The 19,596-nt window shown below is 35.1% G+C and overlaps 1 protein-coding gene across 7 annotated transcripts in view; it reads right to left on the reverse strand.

The window, feature by feature from the left end:
• Positions 1-19,596, reverse strand: part of BIVM (basic, immunoglobulin-like variable motif containing) — a 37,836-nt gene that overhangs the window by 15,236 nt on the left and 3,004 nt on the right. For all 7 annotated transcript variants that reach the window (XM_063103126.1, XM_063103127.1, XM_063103128.1 and 4 more), the window contains exons 2-7: positions 18,459-18,542; positions 16,723-17,324; positions 8,564-8,690; positions 938-1,033; positions 539-643; positions 228-322 (exon numbers count right to left, since the gene is read on the reverse strand). In XM_063103126.1, the coding sequence (XP_062959196.1) occupies positions 228-322; positions 539-643; positions 938-1,033; positions 8,564-8,690; positions 16,723-17,200 (901 nt within the window). In that variant the 5' untranslated portion in view covers positions 17,201-17,324; positions 18,459-18,542. The remainder of the gene's footprint in view (positions 1-227; positions 323-538; positions 644-937; positions 1,034-8,563; positions 8,691-16,722; positions 17,325-18,458; positions 18,543-19,596) is intronic.

Genomic DNA, 19,596 nt, shown 5'->3' on the forward strand with positions numbered 1-19,596 from the left:
AGTTCTACATGCAAACATCAGAAGAGGTAAAAATATTACACTGCATATTGAAAAGTACCCTACAGATTACTATTATGATTTCCCTCTTGGATAAAGAGATATAAAAACAATAGACTGTGTTGAGAGTTTACATAATGTCCCATGAATCTAAACAGCCAATCTTTGAGATAAAGCATACGTGTGTGTGTGTGTCTGTGTGTGTCTAAATCTTCTATGTATTTACTTACCAGTTTCTCCAGCTGTTTTATTTTTCCCATGAGGCTTGTATAGAACATAAGAGCATCCTTTTACATGGAAGTGGTCATTTATCTGTCTAAACCATCTGAAAATAACAAGATTTGCTCATAGCATCAGTTCTGTAACAAAAATGGCATTATTCCAATTCTAGAGAAATTCAGGCATAGCCCAAGTTTGGCTTATCTATGAGAGATTGGGGCCCAGCAGCAGAATACATGGTTTACTATCAGACACCCATCTACAGCATTATTATTTTGCAGAATTAGAAATAAGGTATTTCCTCTAAGTGGGGGCTTCATACCTCATGAGTGTCGTATTTCCAGTGAAAGGGCCAAACCTAATATCTTCAAATGGAGGTTGAAAGCCCAAAATATGTAAAGCCTCTTCTTGGGTAATAGGTGGAAGACTGCAAAAGAAACATTGACTTTCATTTTATAATTCCAACCATATGCAAATATAACCTGTCTCAATATTAATATAGCTATCTGGCTTGCAAACAATTTTAGTAATACTTTTCATTTTTATTTTCTCAAAAATAACACATGCATATACTTTAAGCTAAAAGGCTTACAACAAAATACAGCCATTTTTTCTTAATTTATGAAAAATCTATTCTTAAAAGTTTTCCATTATAGAAAAAGGAATATCAAATTACTTTTGAATTTGGAGTTTGGGGGTAACAATAAATTGACATACTTACTTTCCAGCTCCCATTGTGCTATATAAGAAATTCCAACAAGAAATTAATGAGGAGATACCACAAGATGTCTTATATTGTGGTCGGCTTATGCAGTACCTGAGAAAACAAAAGACTTGTTTTCTTGGACTGAATGAATACAAAATACGCATAATAGAAATATAAAACTTATGACAACTAAAAATATCAATACAATAAAAACTTTGATCATTTAAATCAGTGTAAAATCTTTATTCACTTAAAATATTTTTGTATTTATTAAACATATTATAAAATTCATAACAATAATAAATCATCCATTTTAATAAGGATAGCTAGTTATGACTGACTACTAAAGTGGATGTTATCCAAACAATGGAAAAAAACTAACGATATACAAATTTAGACAACAACTATTAAAATTTTGGAGTGAATGCCTAGTTGAGCTGCATACGTGATTATTTGCAACTTCAGAAATACTGAAGAAACAAACCAAAGCATGGTCCCAATGTATCAACTTTTCAGAGAGATTTTTCACCTCATACTAAAAAAATATCCAACCACTGTGTCCATCCAAAGCCCTTGAGCTAGAAGCCAAACATTAGTGATTCTGCTTTCACAATGGATTTTAGAAGTATAACACAAAATCCTTCCATGGCACAACTTAGTTGCACTAAGTAACCCAGACAATGTTCCAAATAGTCATGTTTCAAGAGAAGTGATGGAAACTAATGGCAACATAAGAAAAAAAAACAGACTATGCAATTTTAAGGAGGAAATAAGGTTGGCTTTCAAATTACCTTTTGCAAAATAATAAAGATGCTAATGAGTGGCCAAAATGAAACAAAAAAAACAAGCCTTATCATCACTAAGCACAGTTTAAGTCTTACCTAAAAAACTAATTACAAATAGCAAAATTTTATACATATATATGCGTGTGTATATATATGTACATGTACATATAATATGCATATTGACACAAATCAATGACCCTTGAATGTATAGACTTGAACTAGGACCATTAAGACACTGAGGCACAAAAGATAATAATAATCGCGATATAATATACTAATTGTTATGGGTTGAACTGTGTCCCCCTAAAAAGATATGTTGAAGTCCTAACTCTTGTTACCTGTGAATGTGACCTTATTTGGAATTAGGGCCTTTGCAGAGGTACTCAAGTTAATATGAGGTCATAGTAGAGTAGGGTGGCCTCTTAATTCAATATCACCAGTGTCTTTATAAGAAAAGAAGACACACAGGGAGGAAAACAACCTGTGAAGACACAGACACCTGAAAGGAGACACCATGTGACAACAGAGGCAGAGACTGAAATGCTGTGGCTATAAGCCAAGGAATGCCAAGGAATGCCGGCAAAACACCAGAAGCTGGAGGCGGCAAAGGATTCTCCCCTTCAGGTTTCAGAGGGAGCATGGCCCTGCTGTCACCCTGATTTCAGACTTATGGCTTCTAGAACCCTGAGACAATAAATTTCTGTTGTTTTAAGCCATTTTAAGCCACCCAGTTTATGGTACTTTGTTATGGTAGTCCTAAGAAACTCATACACTAATTATCATCTACGAAAAATTACAAACTGGTTTACATCCACAGAAGAGAAAAACAATCAACATATTGTGAATGATTTTGTTTATACCATTTGCAAGGCTATTTAAATAATTCCTACCCAAAGAATGATTCTACGTTTGGATAGTGTTTGAATTATATAGCTCTCATATTTCACACTAAGAAGCTAACTTCCAGGCTGGCTGGGTAGCTCAGTTGACTAGAACATGGTGCTGATAACATCAAGGTCCAGAGTTTGATCTCTGTACCAGCCAGCTACCAAATGGAAAAAAAAAAAAAAAAAAAAAGATAACTTCCAGAAGTGCTCATATATTTGTAGATCTAATGAACATTCTGCTCTGTAACCAAACTTCCAAAATGGATTTAGTGGTCGCCACCAATTATTTTCCATGACTTTTCTATTCCTGATTTTTCAATATGTTGGTTTGTTTACATTCCTTGTTGAGTGGTTAAGAGCTCAAGGGTGTCTGAATTCTTGCATGATTGGAGGTCTGTTGTTTTTGCACTTGGATGACAATGTGAAGGTAAAATCTTTGGGTAACTCCCTCTACCTGAGAAATGCAAATTCACTGTAGCCTGTTGCTGCTGCTACCATAGTGAAGGTCGTGACCAAAGGGATGCTTTCCCTGTGTACAATGTTTTTGTACCTGGACACCCATGACTCTCTATTTATGCCTGAAGTTCAGTAACTTCCAGAACGTGACTTTGTGCTGAGTAGCCTGTATCAATTTTCCTTTCCTGGAACATGATCTGTCATTTCAACTGCAGACTCTTAGCCTTTCCTGATTGCAGGAACATTCCTTTCAGTTGTGTCTTCAAAGATTTTTTTTTTTTTTCTATTTTACCTCTTGTGATCTGTTCCTCAGGAATACTAGTTACTTATGTTTAAATCCTCTGCCATCCATATTTATCTATTTATTAATCATTTTTGTATCTTTGTTCTTTTCTATTGAGTTTTATGTGATTTCCTCACACCTTCCCACACCATGCACTTGGTATTGTTTTTTTAGTTTTTTTGTTTTTGTTTTTTGTTTGTTTGTTTGTTTTTGGTGGTAGGAGGAAGGTCACTTTCTTTTAATGTGGTTTTCACCTCTGTAATAATTTTCTTCTTCTTCTCCATTTCTTTTCAAGAACGTGCCAATTATTTCCCCTTCTGCTGTCATATAATCTCTTCTTCGGGCTCATTTTTAGAAACTGTCTAAACTATAACTTTTTGATATAAAGGGCTTTGTCCAAATCTTAACTTTATTTCTTTGAGTAATTTCTCCAAAGCTAAATGCACTTTATGTAGATAAGCCCTTTTTTGGTTGTTTGCAACTTTTTACACAGCTCTCATGAGATTATGATTGATGATTACTCATCCCTGAACAGAGCTGACTATTACTAAGAGTCGTTCAGAGCAGCCCTGAAAGTCTGGGCAGGGAAAGTCTGAAGTTTGTTTTCAGGCTTGTTGTCTCCACCTCACTGTCAAATCTGTTGAGTCTTCGCTCAGTTTTGTTTTGTTTAATTGTGGTATTAAAAAAAAAAAAAACACATAATGTAAAATTTACCATCTTAACCATTTTTAAGTGTACAGTTCAGTAGTTAACTACACTCACATGTTGTGCAACAGATCTCTAAAACTTTTTCATCTTGCATGACTGAAACTCTGTACCCATTAACTCCCTATTTCCCCTCTCTCCATCCCTGGCAACCACCTTCTACTTTATGTTTCTATGACTTTGACTACTTTAGATACTTCACATAAGTGGAACCACGCAGTATTTGTCTTTCTCTGACTGGCTTATTTCACAAAGAATAACGTCCTCAAGGTTCAACCATGTTTTAGCATGACAGAATGTCCTTCTTTTCAAGGCTGACATTGTACATATGCACATAGCCCTTTTTCTTTATCTATTTATCCATTGATGGACACTTGAGTTGCTTCCACCTATTACCTATTGTGAATAATGCCACAATGAAATTAAGGGTGAAGTTATGTCTTCAAGATCCTGCTTTCAATTTTTTTGGATATATACCCAGAAGTGGGATTAGTGGGTCATATGGTAGTTCTATTTTTAATTTTCTGAGGAACCTCCACATTGTTTTCCATAGTGGCTGCACCATTTTATATTCCCACCAACAGTGCACAAGAGTTCCAATTTCGCTATATCCTGTCAAATACTTGCTATTTTCTATTTTTTTAATAGTAGCTATCCTAATGGGTATGAGACGATATCTCACTGCGGTTTTAATTTGCATTTCTCTAATCATTAGTGATGTTGAGCATATTTTCATATGCTTGTTAGCATTTGAAACCTTCTTTGGAGAAATCTCTTTCCTAGTCCTTCACCCAGTTTTTAACTGGGCAAATTTGATTCTTTTTGTTGTTGAGTTGTAACAGTTCCTTATATGTTCTATATATTAACCCCTTACCAGATTATAATTTGCAAATATTTTCTCTCATTCTGCAGGCTGCCTTTCCACTCTGCTTACGGTGTCTTTTGATGCACAGAAGTTGTTTAAGTCTGATGCAGTCCCATTTATCTACTGTTGTTTTTGTTGCCTGTACTTTCAGTGTCATCCACAAAATCTATGCTAAATCCAATGTTATAAAACTTTCCCTTATGTTTTCTTCTAGGAGTTTTATAGTTCTAGGTCTTAAGTTTAGGTCTTTAACCATTTTGAGTTAATTTTTTTTTTATGGTGTAAGGTAAGTGTCCAACTTTATTTTTTGCATGTAGATATCTTCTTTTCCCATTATCATTTGTTGAAGAGACAGCCCTTTCCCCATTGTGTGATCTTGGCACCCTTGTCGAAGATCATTTGACCATATATATGAGCATTTATTTCTGGGCTCTCTGTTCTGTTCCATTGGTCTACATATGTCTTTGATTACAGTCAGCCCTCTGTATCCGTGGGTTCCACATCTGCAGATTCAACCAACCGTGGATCAAAAATATTCAAAAATAAATAAATAACAGTACAGCAATAAAAAATAATACTAATTTTAAAATACAGCCATTTGCATAGTATTTACATTGCATTAAGTATTATAAGTAATCTAGAGATGATTTAAAGTATGCATGAGAATGTACGTGGGTTATATGCAAATACTATGCCATTTTATATGAGGGACTTGAGCATCTGTGGACTTTCGTATCCGCAGGGGTTCTGGAACTAATCTCTCTCAGACACCAGAAAATAACTGTACTGTAGCTTTGGAAATCAAGAAGTTTGAGGCCTCCAACTTTGCTCTACTTTTCCAAGATTATTTTGGTTATCTGGGGTACCATAAAATTCCACATGAATTTTAGGATTTTTTTTTTCCACAATAAATGCTATTGGGATTTTCATAGGGATTACATTGACTCTGTAGATCTCTTTGAGTAACATGGACATTTAAACAATATTAAGTCTTCCAACCTATGAATACAGGATGACTTTCCATTTATGTATGTCTTTCATTGCTTTCAGCATTTTTTTTGTAGCTTTCAGTACACAAGTCTTTTGCATCCTTGGTTATGTTTATTCCTAAGTATTTTATTCTTTTTGATGCTATTGTAAAAAAGTTTCTTAATTTCCTTTTTGGATTGCTTGTTGCTAGTATATAGAAATGCAACTGATTTGTACATGTTGATTTTATATCCTGGAACTTTGATAAATTTTTCCTTACAATTTTTTCATAGAATCTGGGGGTTGTCTACATATAAGATAATGTCAACTTCATGATAATTTTATTTCTGCCCTTCTGATTTTGATGTCTCTCATTTCTTTTTTTTTTTTTTTTTTTTTTTTTGACTAATTGTTGTGGCTAGGACTTCCAATAGTATTTTGAAAAGAAGTAGTAAGAGTGGACATCCTTGCCTTGTTCATAATCTTAGAGAAAAAGTTTTCAGTTTTTCACCACTGGGTAGGATGTTTCTTATGGGCTTTTCATATATGGACTTTGTTATGTTGAGGTAGTTTCCTTCTATTCTAGTGTGTTGAGTGTTTTTTATCATGAAAGAATGTTGAATTTTATTAAATATTTTTCTGTATCAATTTAGATGATCATACAGTTTTTGTCCTTAATTCCATTAATGTGGTGAATTACATTGATTATTATTATTATGTACAACCATCCTTGCACTCCAGGAGTAAATAAATCTCACTTGGTCATGGTGTATAATTTTTTAATGTGCTATTAAATTCGGTTAGCTAGTATTTTACTGAGGATTTTTGCATCAATTTTCATCAGGGATATTGGTCTGTATACAGAAATGCAACTGATTTTTACATGTTGATTTTATATCCTGCAATCACCACCTTCCCCACAATTCACTAGAGGCAGTGTCCTCAGCTGGAAGTTAGGTGGAGAGATAATAAAGTAGTAGTTATCACAGTTTCTCCTTCTGCAACCCCTCCCTGCATTTCTGCCATGCTAAACTGTATCTCCACAAAGAACTCTGCTGCTTTTCCCTGATACAACTGCTCATACCCCTAGATCTAAACAAAGGATCACTGAATGGTTTCAGGACAATCACAGGAACTTTTAAGGAAACCTGCATTGTTTGAGGCCTCCAGGAGTCTGTGCGTCTCTTAGTGCCTTCTCTCTGTTGGTCCAGGGAGCATAGGATTTGGTAAGTATTTTTTAGAGTATATGGTCTCAGGATGTTGCTATTTCTTTGTTATAGAGACGAAGGAGTTTTTCCCTGCTTTTCATTTTGTTGTCATTGTTGTTTTCATAGGTTTGAGAGAAGGAGTGGAATTTAAAAAAAAAAAAAGAAGACTTTACTCTGACATAAATCTCTTCCTTTCATCTTAAACAATTCATAGATCCTTGGGATCTATCCCAGGCATTCCATCAAAGCTAGTTTTGCAACAAGTACTCAGGTAAGGGTCATCAATTGGTTTGGCTAAAACCATAAGGTGAAAAGTCGATAGGAACCTGAATATTATCTGATGCCACTCTGTCACCTACTGATTACCTGGTGGTAGTAGAGGGGAAAGAAATAACGTGTCAGTGTGTAATATGGCTGTCACCATGTTAATCCAGTAATCACTCTTAGAATCTCTAATACTAGATAATCAGATTCTACGTGCCTTCTGATGTGAAGTACCATGAAGTACACAGGACCATTTAAGCAGTATTCTTGCCTAAAATGTTTAACCAGAATCTAATCAAGTCTTTATATCCAACTTCCAGTTTATAAGAAATATTGAGGTTAGATGAATAATTCAGACAAAGGAAAAAAAACAAATCCAGAAGGTACAACATTCTATATGAAATCTGGCAGGGCTGGCTGCTTAGCTCAGTTGGTTAGAGCACAGTGTTATAACACCACAGTCAAGGGTTCGAATCCCTGTACCAGCCAGCAGCCAAAAAAAACCAAAAATGAAAAACAAAAAAGTAGTGGAAATCTGGCCAAGCCTTTTCAAGAAATAAATCTCTACAATTTTTATTTGTCAATTAAAATAAATAAATAAGATGAAAAAAATGAGTGAAAATAAGAGGGGAGGACTAGGGTGGAGATTATTCCAGATTAAGAGATAATTATGAGCCACAACATGTCAGGTTCATGGTTGGGTCCCACTTTGAACAACCAAGCATGAAAATATTTTCAGAACAATCTGAGAAATGTGAATTTAGCCTGGGAATTTGATACTAAGGAAATATTGTTATTTTTATTAGCTATGATAACAGCATTGTTGCTAAGTAAAAAAAAAAAAAAAAAAGTCATTTTTAGAGTTGTATACTTGGGTAATTTGAGGTGAAATATAATAAATATCAGTAACTCACTTGAAAATTCTTTAATGATGAAAAACTAGGTATATAACTATATCACAATTTTAACAATTGTTAAATCTAGATTTCAATTGTGTAGACTCACACAGATGAGTCTAAAGAGCAGGCAAGTCTGGGAAACACGACACAGCTCATTATTAATCTACTTCAAACATTTGTATTACACTTGGAATATTTAGAAATACTGGAACTAAAATACTTATTATACATATAATTTATTAATTTATAAACAGCAAAGTTATTGCCAAAATATACTATGTATTTTAAAAATTAAAAAATAAAAACTGACATAACATTACCATCGTCTGAGGTCTAATACTTTCCGCTGCTTAATATCTTCAAGAGGAGAATGCTGAAGACACTCTCTCTGATGTCTTCCTTTTTTATCTGAAGTTTTTTTCTTGGAAACTTGTTTCTTTGCATTGCCTAGAAAACAAGAGTATAAAAGAAGCATAACAATTAAGATGAAAGTAAACTGCCATGACAAAAATTAAGTACATACCAAATTAAAAAGTAACTTCCACTAGATGTAAAAATTATATTTGCAAACGTATTGAAGTAATACATCTATTTTCAAGAACAGTCCCTTACTTTAAAGAGAAAGAGAGAGGCATAAAAACAAATTAAAACAACCATGAATGCTATTTCCTAACAAGTTCTTATATTCCATTCCAGAGCTAGTCACTTAGCTGGTAAAACAATCAATCACAAAATCTTTAGCCACATTTAGCAAATCAAATGACCAATAGTAAAATATTTAACTAGACCATTTTCCAGGAAATGAATCCTTTCTATAAAACAATAAAACCACATTAATGCAACTCTGATAAAAAAGTAAAAGCACTGGATCCAATAATGTGATGATGTGAGGTTTAAAAATATCTCCAGGCCTATGGAGACCGCAAAATGGATTAAGAACGATGCACACATGTACATTATTAAAATGCAACTTTAGCAGCAGGTACTGGAATGGAAAACAAAGCCTCCTCTCTGTATGCATGTATGTATGTGTGTATGTATGTACACACACTAATACACAAGAGCGCACATGTGCACAGGTGCACACACACACGTGCACACACACATTTTCCAAAAGATACTCAAGACAAACAACAGTGCTTATATACTGGGGAAGGGGGGCTTGAGAGCTGGACAAAAGGGGGACAAAAGTGAGAGTGAGAATTTGCACTGTTCAATTTTTATACTTTTTATTTCTGAACCATGCTAATAATCTAGTCAAAAAAATTACATAAATTTAAATATTAATAAGTAACATCCAAGCCTTATTTCATTAAAATACTATTAACATTTCAGATAGCTATGCTCAAATACTTTAATATCTTTCACACATACTCTATTCTAAATGAAATAAATCTGTTATAAAAATTAACTGAAAGCTAATATTTTATTTTTATGAGTTATTCATAAATTATAAAGCACAGATTATATAGATATATGCTTAGTAAATAAACATGGAAAGAGATCCACTTTATTCATTCAGGATGCCCTATGATGAAACCATCTGGCACCCCAAATCAGCTGAAACTCAGGAATTATTGCTACCCAGGGAATTTCTGTAAAATGTTATGATAATGACTATAAAATCAAAAAGCGATTTTTCCTCTTCCTTTAGTTAGTCTTTTAATTTTTCACAGAGAACAACAAATTTTTCCCAGAGCTGAACAACCACTGGCAAACCCGAGCAAAATCTCACTATGCCAAATTTCCTTCACTGGTAAAATAAAACATAGAGAGAAAAACAGGAAAACTACTTTCCAACATTTCTTGAGATGTCCTTCCTGTCTCATAATTACTTCATTCTCTAAGCAGTTTTCTTAGCCACTTAAAACTTTAAGGCTAATTGAACATTGGGACTGGAGAGTTAGCTCAGGTGGTAAAGAGCAGTCAAGGGTTCGGATCCCCCTACCGGCCAGCCCCCACAAAAAAAAGAAAGAAAAGAAAAGAAAAAGAAAGAAACATTGAAATCTGTAACCTCAATAGGCCCACAGAGTGGTCTGTACTCTCCTCTGAAAGGTACGTGAGCCTGCTCTTATCTCTTTTTGATTACTTCTATGACTCCCTCTGGGATAAATGAGCATATATGTTCCAAATAAGCACATTTCAAAAAATCCCCACACTGCCACAAAGAGATCTGGTCCCACAGGCAAAATTTCATTCAATTTGAGGGAAGGAATATGTTAAAGCAGAAGTTAAGCTGGAGATGGGAACGGAAAAGAGCAGCAGCACCTGAACACTTCTGTCTCCCAGTCACACTAACTCCAGTGACCTTTGCTCACTGCCTCCTATCATTACCATAGTCCTTCTTCCATTCCTCACCCTACCCACAACACGCCCACATAGCCCCAACACCAAAAATACACATGCACTGCAAAACGATGTTTCGGTCAACAACGCACTGCATATAGGATGGTGATCCCATAAGATTATAATGGCTATACCATGTAACGTAGGTGTGTAGCGGACTATACCACCTAGGTTTGTATAATAACTGCATTAGAAGATAGATTAAATGATCTTGTAAAAAATGAAAATCGCCTAATGATGCATTTCTCAGAACTTATCCCTGTTGATAAGTGACACATGACTGTGTATACATATATATATGTACGTATGTATTCACCACAATGGCTTTTAAAGAAAGGTATGAGGATAGTACATAAAAGTAGAAAAATCCACCATCATTTTTACTTGAAGAACCACTGGACAGAGATCACTATACAGTGAGAAAGGAAGGACCCCAGAAAAAGAAAGAGCCACAGACAAAAGGGGATGCCCAAATTCTTTGCATAAATTTGACTCAAATCTTAGGCTGACCCCTGAACCATGCATGCACACAGCAGACCCCAAGCAACACAGCTAAGGTTAAAAGAATTGAACTAAGATTGGAGCTGTCCCCAAGAGACAGAATTTTGTACTTTTGTTCAACTAAATTAACTGCCTGTCAACGAAAAAAAAAAAAAAAAAAAATCAGTCACCACAATATAATAGTACCACTATTTGCGATACAATCCAAAATCATTGAACATGTAAGGAAACCAAAAAACACAATACATTCTCAAGAAAAAAGATAAGGCCAGGGCCGACCCCATGGTGCATTCGGGAGAGTGCGGCACTGGGAGCACAGCGACGCTCCTGCCGCGGGTTCGGATCCTATATAGGAATGGCCGGTGCGCTCACTGGCTGAGTGCCGGTCACGAAAAAGACAAAAAAAAAAAAAAAAAAGAAAGAAAATAGATAAGGCCAGCTCTGAGATGACCCAGATATTGAAATTTAAAGAAAAGGATTTTAAAGTAGGTATGATAACTACATTATAAGATAGATAAAATGCTCTTGTAAAAAATAAAAAGATAACAAATCGCAAGAGAGAAACAGAAACTATTAAAAATATATAAATTCTACATGGTGTTGATAACACCAAGGTCCAAGGTTTGATCCCTATACCAGCCTGCTGCCCAAAAAATAAATAAATAAAATAAATATAAATATAATGGATATAGATATACATATCTCTCTCTATATACATACATATATATTCTAAAAACTAAAACTATTGGATCAGAAAAGATATACTATGCAAAAACTAATCAAAAGAAAGCTGGAGTAGCTATATTAATGTCAAAGTAGCTTTCAGAACAAGAAGTACTGCCAGGAATAATGAAGGTCATTTCATGATAAAAGGCTCAATTCGTGAAGATGTAAAAAATCATAAATGTGTGTGTACCAAATAACAGAGTTCCACATTACATTTTCAGAAAAATTAACAGAACTAAATGAAGAGAAGAAAGCACCAGGAATATGTCTCCTCACCTAGACAACAATTACACTGGCAGAATATTTCTGATGTAATTATTTTGGAACTCCAGGGTCTACTCAAAGGCTTGTAACTTACAGGGGAAGGCCTAAACTGTACATTGTGGTTAATTTCGGTCAATTTCAGCTCATAGCAAGGTGGCAGCTTTCCATCCTTCAGCCCAGTGGCAGGTAACTATGCACATGTTGTCCAGCAGCTTGCAGGCAGCTTGCGAGAGCCAGGATGGGCAAAAAGGACCATGTCCTACAAAAAATGGGGATGTGTGTTCCGATCTAGAAGGGGCAGATACATGTGGGGACAGCCATTGTGGTACCCCTCCCACTGTTGCAACCCACCCACACCACCCCCAGATGAAGCAACTTCCAGGAAATTTAAAGAACTAGCACCCTTTTGGTTTTTAGTTTTTTCCTTTTTCCCTTTTGGGAAACAGCCATTTAAAATCTAGGACACTCAAAAGCAACCACATATATGAGGATATTTAGAAAGTCACTGTGCACACCCAGGGAAAGGCACAGACTTAAAAAAAGACCTGAAAAGCTCTTAAGTTCACACCTCAGGCTGATTACCAGAACAGACACAACCTATAGCAATCAAAACACAAAAATGAAAACAAAAATCAACAAACCCCAGGGAAGGGAAGAATCTGAATTCCAGAGCTACTACATTATTAGATTACATTTGAATGTCCTGTTTTCAGCAAAAAAGCAAAAGGCCTACAAAGAAACAGGGAAGTATGGCCCATTCAAAGAAAAATAATAATAAACCAAGATAAACTACCCCAAAGAAAGACTAGATGGCAGACTTAAAAACAACTGTCTTAAAGATGCATAAAGAATAAAAGGAAGATGTATTATGTATGAACAAAACGGAAATATCAATAAGGATAGAGAAATCCTAAAAAGAAACCAAAAATAAATTTTTAAGGTGAAAAATGCAATAACTGAGATGAAAAATTCACTAGAGGAATTTAAAGACAGATCTGAGCAGGCGGAAGAAAGAATTAGCAAACTTGAAGATAGGACAAATGAAATTACTGAGTCTAAAAGACAGAAAGAAAAAAGACTGAAGAAAAGTGAACAGAGCCTAAGGGACCTGTGGGGCACCATCAAGAGGACCAACCTATGCATTGTGGGAGTTCCTGAAAGAGAAGAGAGAAAGAGGTAGAGAGAATATTCAAAGAAATAATGGCCTAAAACTTCCCAAATTAGATAAAAGACATAAATATAAACACACAAGAAGCTCAACAAACTACAAGTAGAATGAACTCACAGAGACCCACAGCAAGACACACTATAATCAGACTGTAGAAAGCCAAAGACAAAGAATCTTGATAGTAGCAAGAGAGAAGTGACTCATCACATACAAGCGATCTTCAATAAGAATATCAACAGATTTCTCATAAGACACTTTGGAGGCCAGAAGGCAGTGGTCTGATATTTTCACAGTGCTGAAAGAAAAAAAAAATGTCAACCAAGAGTCCTATATCAGGCAAACTGTCGTTCAAAAGTGAAGGGTAAATTAAGACATTCCCAGACAAACAAAAGCTAAGAGACTTCATTACCACCAAACCTGCCCTGTAAAAAATGATAAAAGGATTCTTGCAAGTTGAAATGAAAAGACACTAGACAGTAACTCGAAGCTACATGAAGAAATAAACATCTCAATAAAGGCCTATACATGGGCAATTATAAAAGCTAATATTATTGTAACTTCAGTTTGTAACTCCAAATTTTGTTTTGTACATTATTTAAGAGATTCATGAGTAAAAAATTATTAGTTTATGTTTTGAACACACAGTATATAAAGATATAACTGTGTAACATCTACAACTGAAAGAAGGGAAGGATGGAGCTGCATAGAAACAGAGTTTTTTGTTTGTTATTGAACTTAAGCTGGCATAAATTCAAATTAGTGTTATAACATTAAGATGTACAATTTAACCCCCATGGTGACCACACACAAAATGACTATAGAATATACACATATAAACAATAAAATTCAGATCTCCATACCACCCAGCCACCAAAAAAAAAAATTGGAAGTGAAAAGAAAATTAAAACATTTCACTGCAAAAAATCGACTAAACACAATAGAAGATGGTAATTCAGGAAATGAGGGACAAAGAAGCTGTAAGTCTTATAGAAAAAAAATAGCAAAATGACAGAAGTAAATTCTTCCTCACCATAAATTACTTTAAATGTAAAATGACAGAAGTAAATTCTTCCTCACCATAAATTACTTTAAATGTAAAATGGATTAAATCCTTCAATCAAAAGATAGAGATTGGCATACTGGATTTAAAAAATGTGGTCTAACTATATGCTGTCTATAAGAGACTCACTTTAGGTCTAAAGACAAAAATAGGTTGAAAGTGAAAGGATGGAAAAAGATATTCTGAGCAAATACTAACCAGAAAAGAACAGAGGTCAAATACAAACAGACCGATACTGCACGATTGCAGTTATATGAGGTACCTAGAGCAGTCAAATTCACAGCAACAGAATGCAGAATGGGAGATTCCAGGGGTTGGGGGAAGAGGGAATGCGGAGTTATTGTTAAATGGGTATAGAGTTTAAGTTTTGCAAGCTAAAAAAAACCTGGAGATATATGGTGGTGTCAATTGCACAACAATGTAAATGTACTTTATGATACTACACTGTACACTTAAAAATGGTTAAGATGGTAAATTTATGCTATCTGCATTTACCACAGTTTTAAAAATGTATTATTAAAAACAGAAATGAAATGAAGAAAGTTAACTCTACAATCATAGTTGGAGATTTTTAAATCTCTTCTTTCAGCAATTGATAAAACGAGACAAAAATTAATTAGAGACACAGAGGATGTGAACAACACTTTCAAATATTTGACCTCCTTAATATTTATAGAGCACTATACCCAATGACTGCAGAATACATTCTTTTCAAGAACACGTGGTACATTCACTAAGACAGACCATATGCTGGGTCACAAAATGAGTCAACAAATTTTAAAAAACTGAGATCATATGTCCTCTGTCCACAATGGAATTAAATTAGAAATCAGTATTTAGAGAAACCCCAAATACCTGGAAATTAAACAGCATACATCTAAGTAATGCACGTGTCAAAGAAGAAATCATAAAGAAAATTAGAAAATACTTCAAATTAAATAATAATAAAAATAAAGTGTATCAAAATTTGTGGGCTGTAGCCAAAGCAGTACTTAGAGAGCAATTTAGAACATTATATGCTTTTGATAGAAAAGTTTTGAATCAATGATCTAAGCTTCCATCTTTAGTCAGAAAACAAAGTAAACACAAAGTATGTAGAAGGAAAGAAATAATAAAGAGCGGAAGTCAATTAAATAGAAAACAAACAATTGAGAAAATTAACAAAGCTAAAAGCTGGTTATTTGAAAAGATGAACAAAACCGACAAACCCCTAGCTAGACTGATCAAGAAATAAAAGAATATAAAATGCCAGTATCAGGAATGAAAGAGGAGTTATCACTAAAGACCTTATAGATATTAGAGGGATAATACATTTATGCCCACAAATTTGACAACTTAGATGAAATTAACAAACTAATATTTGTCAGAAAGTAATGGGAATCATCAAGCCAACTCCATAATTATAGTTGAAGATTTTAATCCTTCTGAAACTTTCAGCAAACAGGAGAGAACCCTTCCCAATGTGTCTTAGGAGAACTGCATAGCCCTAATTCCAAAATCTGAGAAGACATTACAAAAAATTATACACCCATCACTGATAAATAGATACAAAGTGAAATCCCCCTCATACCCCCGAGAATTATAAATTTACACAACATTCTATGAAACACATTGATTTTGCAAATGAACAAGCAGAAGTATAAAGGTTTTGCAAAATGATCAGAGAAGCCAAGAAGTAAAACACAAATCCTCATTCTACCTCTTACAAGCTGTGCAACTTTGGGCAAAAGACTTACCCCATCTGAGACTCAATTTCTTCACCTATAAAATGAGGATAAAAGTACATACTTCACAAAATTCCTATATTATTGTGAATTCAAAAGAAAGAAGTGAAAAGCATTACTATCTGCCATTGGAGTTGTGAAGGTTGTGCTGACTCTAGGTGAAAGACACCCTCTTAAATTGTGCAGTACACAACCTGCTCAGTGGTACATGGAGGCCTAGCTGGATGCTCACTTTTTTTTTTTTTTTTTTTTGCAGCTGGTCAAAAAATTTTAACAACAAAATACCCACAAGTTTATATAATAGAAAAGAAAACTAGATGTTTAGTCAGTAAGTATAAATTCATGTCCCTGAAAAACTATGATATGAAATAGTAGTATGGTATTCTAGCCATGTCATTAACACTTTCTAAGCTACCATGTACTTGTTTATAATACCTGTATTTTATAAGATCCTTAGATTTTTCAAAGCTCTCAAAATGCAAAGCTTATGCTTGAAGTTTTCAGTGGCAACACATTAATGAAATGTCCTATGTCCAAGATTATTTTTTAACTACAGTGACAAACCAGATGATAGCAATGTTCCTTGTTCAGTATTATAACAGGAAAACATGTTTAATTGCAACGGTAAACAAGATACAGTGTTTGTTTTCTCCTTGTTTTCACATACGCACTTCATGGCTCCTTCCTTACCTGATTTGTGCTTCAAATTTGTGGTCACCCCATCAAATTCAGATTTATCAATTTCCCATGCGAGAGGTAGCTTGCCCAGGGTATTGGCTAAGTTTTCCAAGCTATTTTCTTCATTATAGATTATTTCAGATGTACTTGTCGGGATACCAACATATCTTGATGAATTATTTCCAGAAGATAAAGAGGTACTATCAGCGAGGCAAGAAGAACGGGTTGGATTTGGAGTTTTATAGATTGAGGTTGCCTGGTTGAGAAAGGCATAGTCTGAGCAGATGGCATAAATTTTTTCCCGAGTATGAGTCACTGGACAACTCCACGGATAGTGGCCATCCCCTTTGGGACCCAAGGGTGCTCCTGAGGCACTTGTGCAGAAAGATTTTACAGCACCTTGAAAATTCTCTTCAGGAGACTTTCTCTCAGATCTGTGCTCGCCATTTCCAGAATCGTTTGACCTTTCTGTTTCTGCAATGTTAGGCATTGAATGCAACTATAAAAGTTTCTGTTACTGGAAAGAAGTTGCAACTCTTTCAGTTTCTTGAAGAACAACTTTGACAATTGTTTACAGCATTCTATAAAAACTTGAGAACTGTAAAAATGGGCTCCTAAGGAAAGACGGAGGAGAAAGAATGATCAACAATCCACCAGCCACCACAAATGGCACTGGAAACCATATCAAGTATTATTCATATGCCTTCATTCAATAAATATTATTTTACAACTACCATACACCGAGAGTCATGATCCCTGTCCATCTATTTTATTTAATTGGTTTTTTTAAATGATGTATTTAGAATAATAAAAAAAACCCAAATAGCCCTATTAAAAAATAGGCAAAGTATCTGAACAGTCATTTCTCCAAAGACAATATAGAAATAGCCAATAAGAACACAAAAAGATGCTCAGCATAATTAGGCATCAGGGAACTGCAGATCAAAACCACATGAGATACCACCCTCATGCCCACTAGGATGGCTATCATCAAAAAGACAGGTAATAACAAGTGTTGGTGAGGATGTGGAGAAATCAGAACCCTCATACACTGCTAGTGGAAATGTAAAATGGTCCACTCATTTTGGAACAGTTCATCGCAAGTTTAAACATAGAGTACCATATGGTACAGTAATTTCACCCCTAGGTATGTACCCAAGAGAAATGAAAACATGTCCATATAAATGTTAATAGCAGCATTATTCATAACAGCCAAAAACTGGAAACAACCCAAATGTCCATCAGTTGATGGACAGATAAATATGTATATACATACAATGGAATATTATATGGCAATAAAAAGAAGTGATGTAGTTATCCATGCTACAACATGGATGAACCTCGAAAACATGCTAAGGGAAAGCCACAAAAGGACCAGATAGTGTATGATTCCATTCATATAAAATGTGTGGAATAGGTAAACCTATAGACAGAAAGCAAATTAGTGGTCGCATAGGACTGGGGATTTGGGAGTGATGGGGTTTCTTTTCGGAGTAATGAAAATATTCTATAATTGACTGGGGTGATGAATGCACAATTTTGTGAATATACTAAAAGCTACTGAATTGTACACTTTAATGGGTGAACTGTACAGTGTATGAATTATATCTCAATAAGCTGTCTAAAAAATGATGCATTAGCAAAATTATTTTTAAAAGTGTACATGCATAAAGGATACATAATGAATAACAGTCATATATTTAAATCAATAAAAAATACAGAATTTTAATTTTTAAAAGAGTCTTTACCTGGTAAAAAAGTAGGTCCAATCCAGGTGTCACTAACTTGTGATCAGTCCCAGGAAAAACCGAATTTCAAATGCAGACTGATTCCTTTGGGGAAGAAAACAGAGAAAAGTTTAAATAGCAGCCAGGGCATTTGAGAAAGCTGAAGATTTATACAAAAGGAAGCCCATGGTGAATCAAACCATCACAGGTAATGAGGAGAGAACCCTACGCAGGTGCCTGGGCAGAGTGTGCCTGTTTCTCAGGGCGCCAGCCATGGAGCAGCACTTGGGAGATTCCACCCATCCTGGGTGATCACTTTGACTTTTACCAGTTAATACCTTTGCCCATTTGCTTACTTATAAAATTAGAAATGAAAATAACTTTCACAGGTTATAGAAAAACAATTATATCAAAACCATCATACAAATACTTAACAAAACCTATGACTACAGCAGACGATTCACACAAAAGCCCTTGAAGAGAAACTAGCAAAAGTGCTACATGTTTTTCTTGTAATTTAAGGAAAAAAGCTCTATATAAGGAGGACTATGACTTGTGCTGAATAAGATTCCATTTTCTTTACTTTTAAGGAATGCTTTCTGTCTTTCCAAACCTGCAGGTAGTGGTGTTTTATCCATTTGTGCAGAGTTTATAGTTGTTTGCAAGAGGGTCAGTTCGGTAGCAGCATCACCACCAAAGGTGGAGCCTCCACTGATTTCACTCTCAAAACTTTCACTTTCTTTTTGGTAAAGAAATCTTAGGAGTAGGTGTAGTAGATACTAGACAGGAAGCATTTATGCTTTCTCCTTACCCATTTCCTGGCGTGAGGGTGATAGTGGGGAAAGACATAAAGGAAAGCTCACACCTGCGGTTATACAGACCAAACTCTGGTCTTTTTTTGAGGAAATGGTTTCTCTGATTCATAGATGTCCCAGAACAGCATTTTCTACTTATCTGTGATCCTCATGCCTTTCTCTAAAAGCCAGTGTGGTGGACAGAGGTGGGTATGTATTTGTGGTGTTGGGGGTTGTGTGGGTGGGTTGTGGTAGGTGAGAAACAACAGAGCATACGTTCACAGGGCACAGGGCAAAGGTTACTGGAGTTAGTTTGGCGGCGGGGGAGAGAGAAATATTCCAGGAGAGAGAAATGTTCCCTTTTC

The sequence above is a fragment of the Cynocephalus volans genome, chromosome 7 (assembly GCF_027409185.1).
Source record: "Cynocephalus volans isolate mCynVol1 chromosome 7, mCynVol1.pri, whole genome shotgun sequence".
In the NCBI taxonomy this organism is placed as follows: Eukaryota; Metazoa; Chordata; class Mammalia; order Dermoptera; family Cynocephalidae; genus Cynocephalus; species Cynocephalus volans.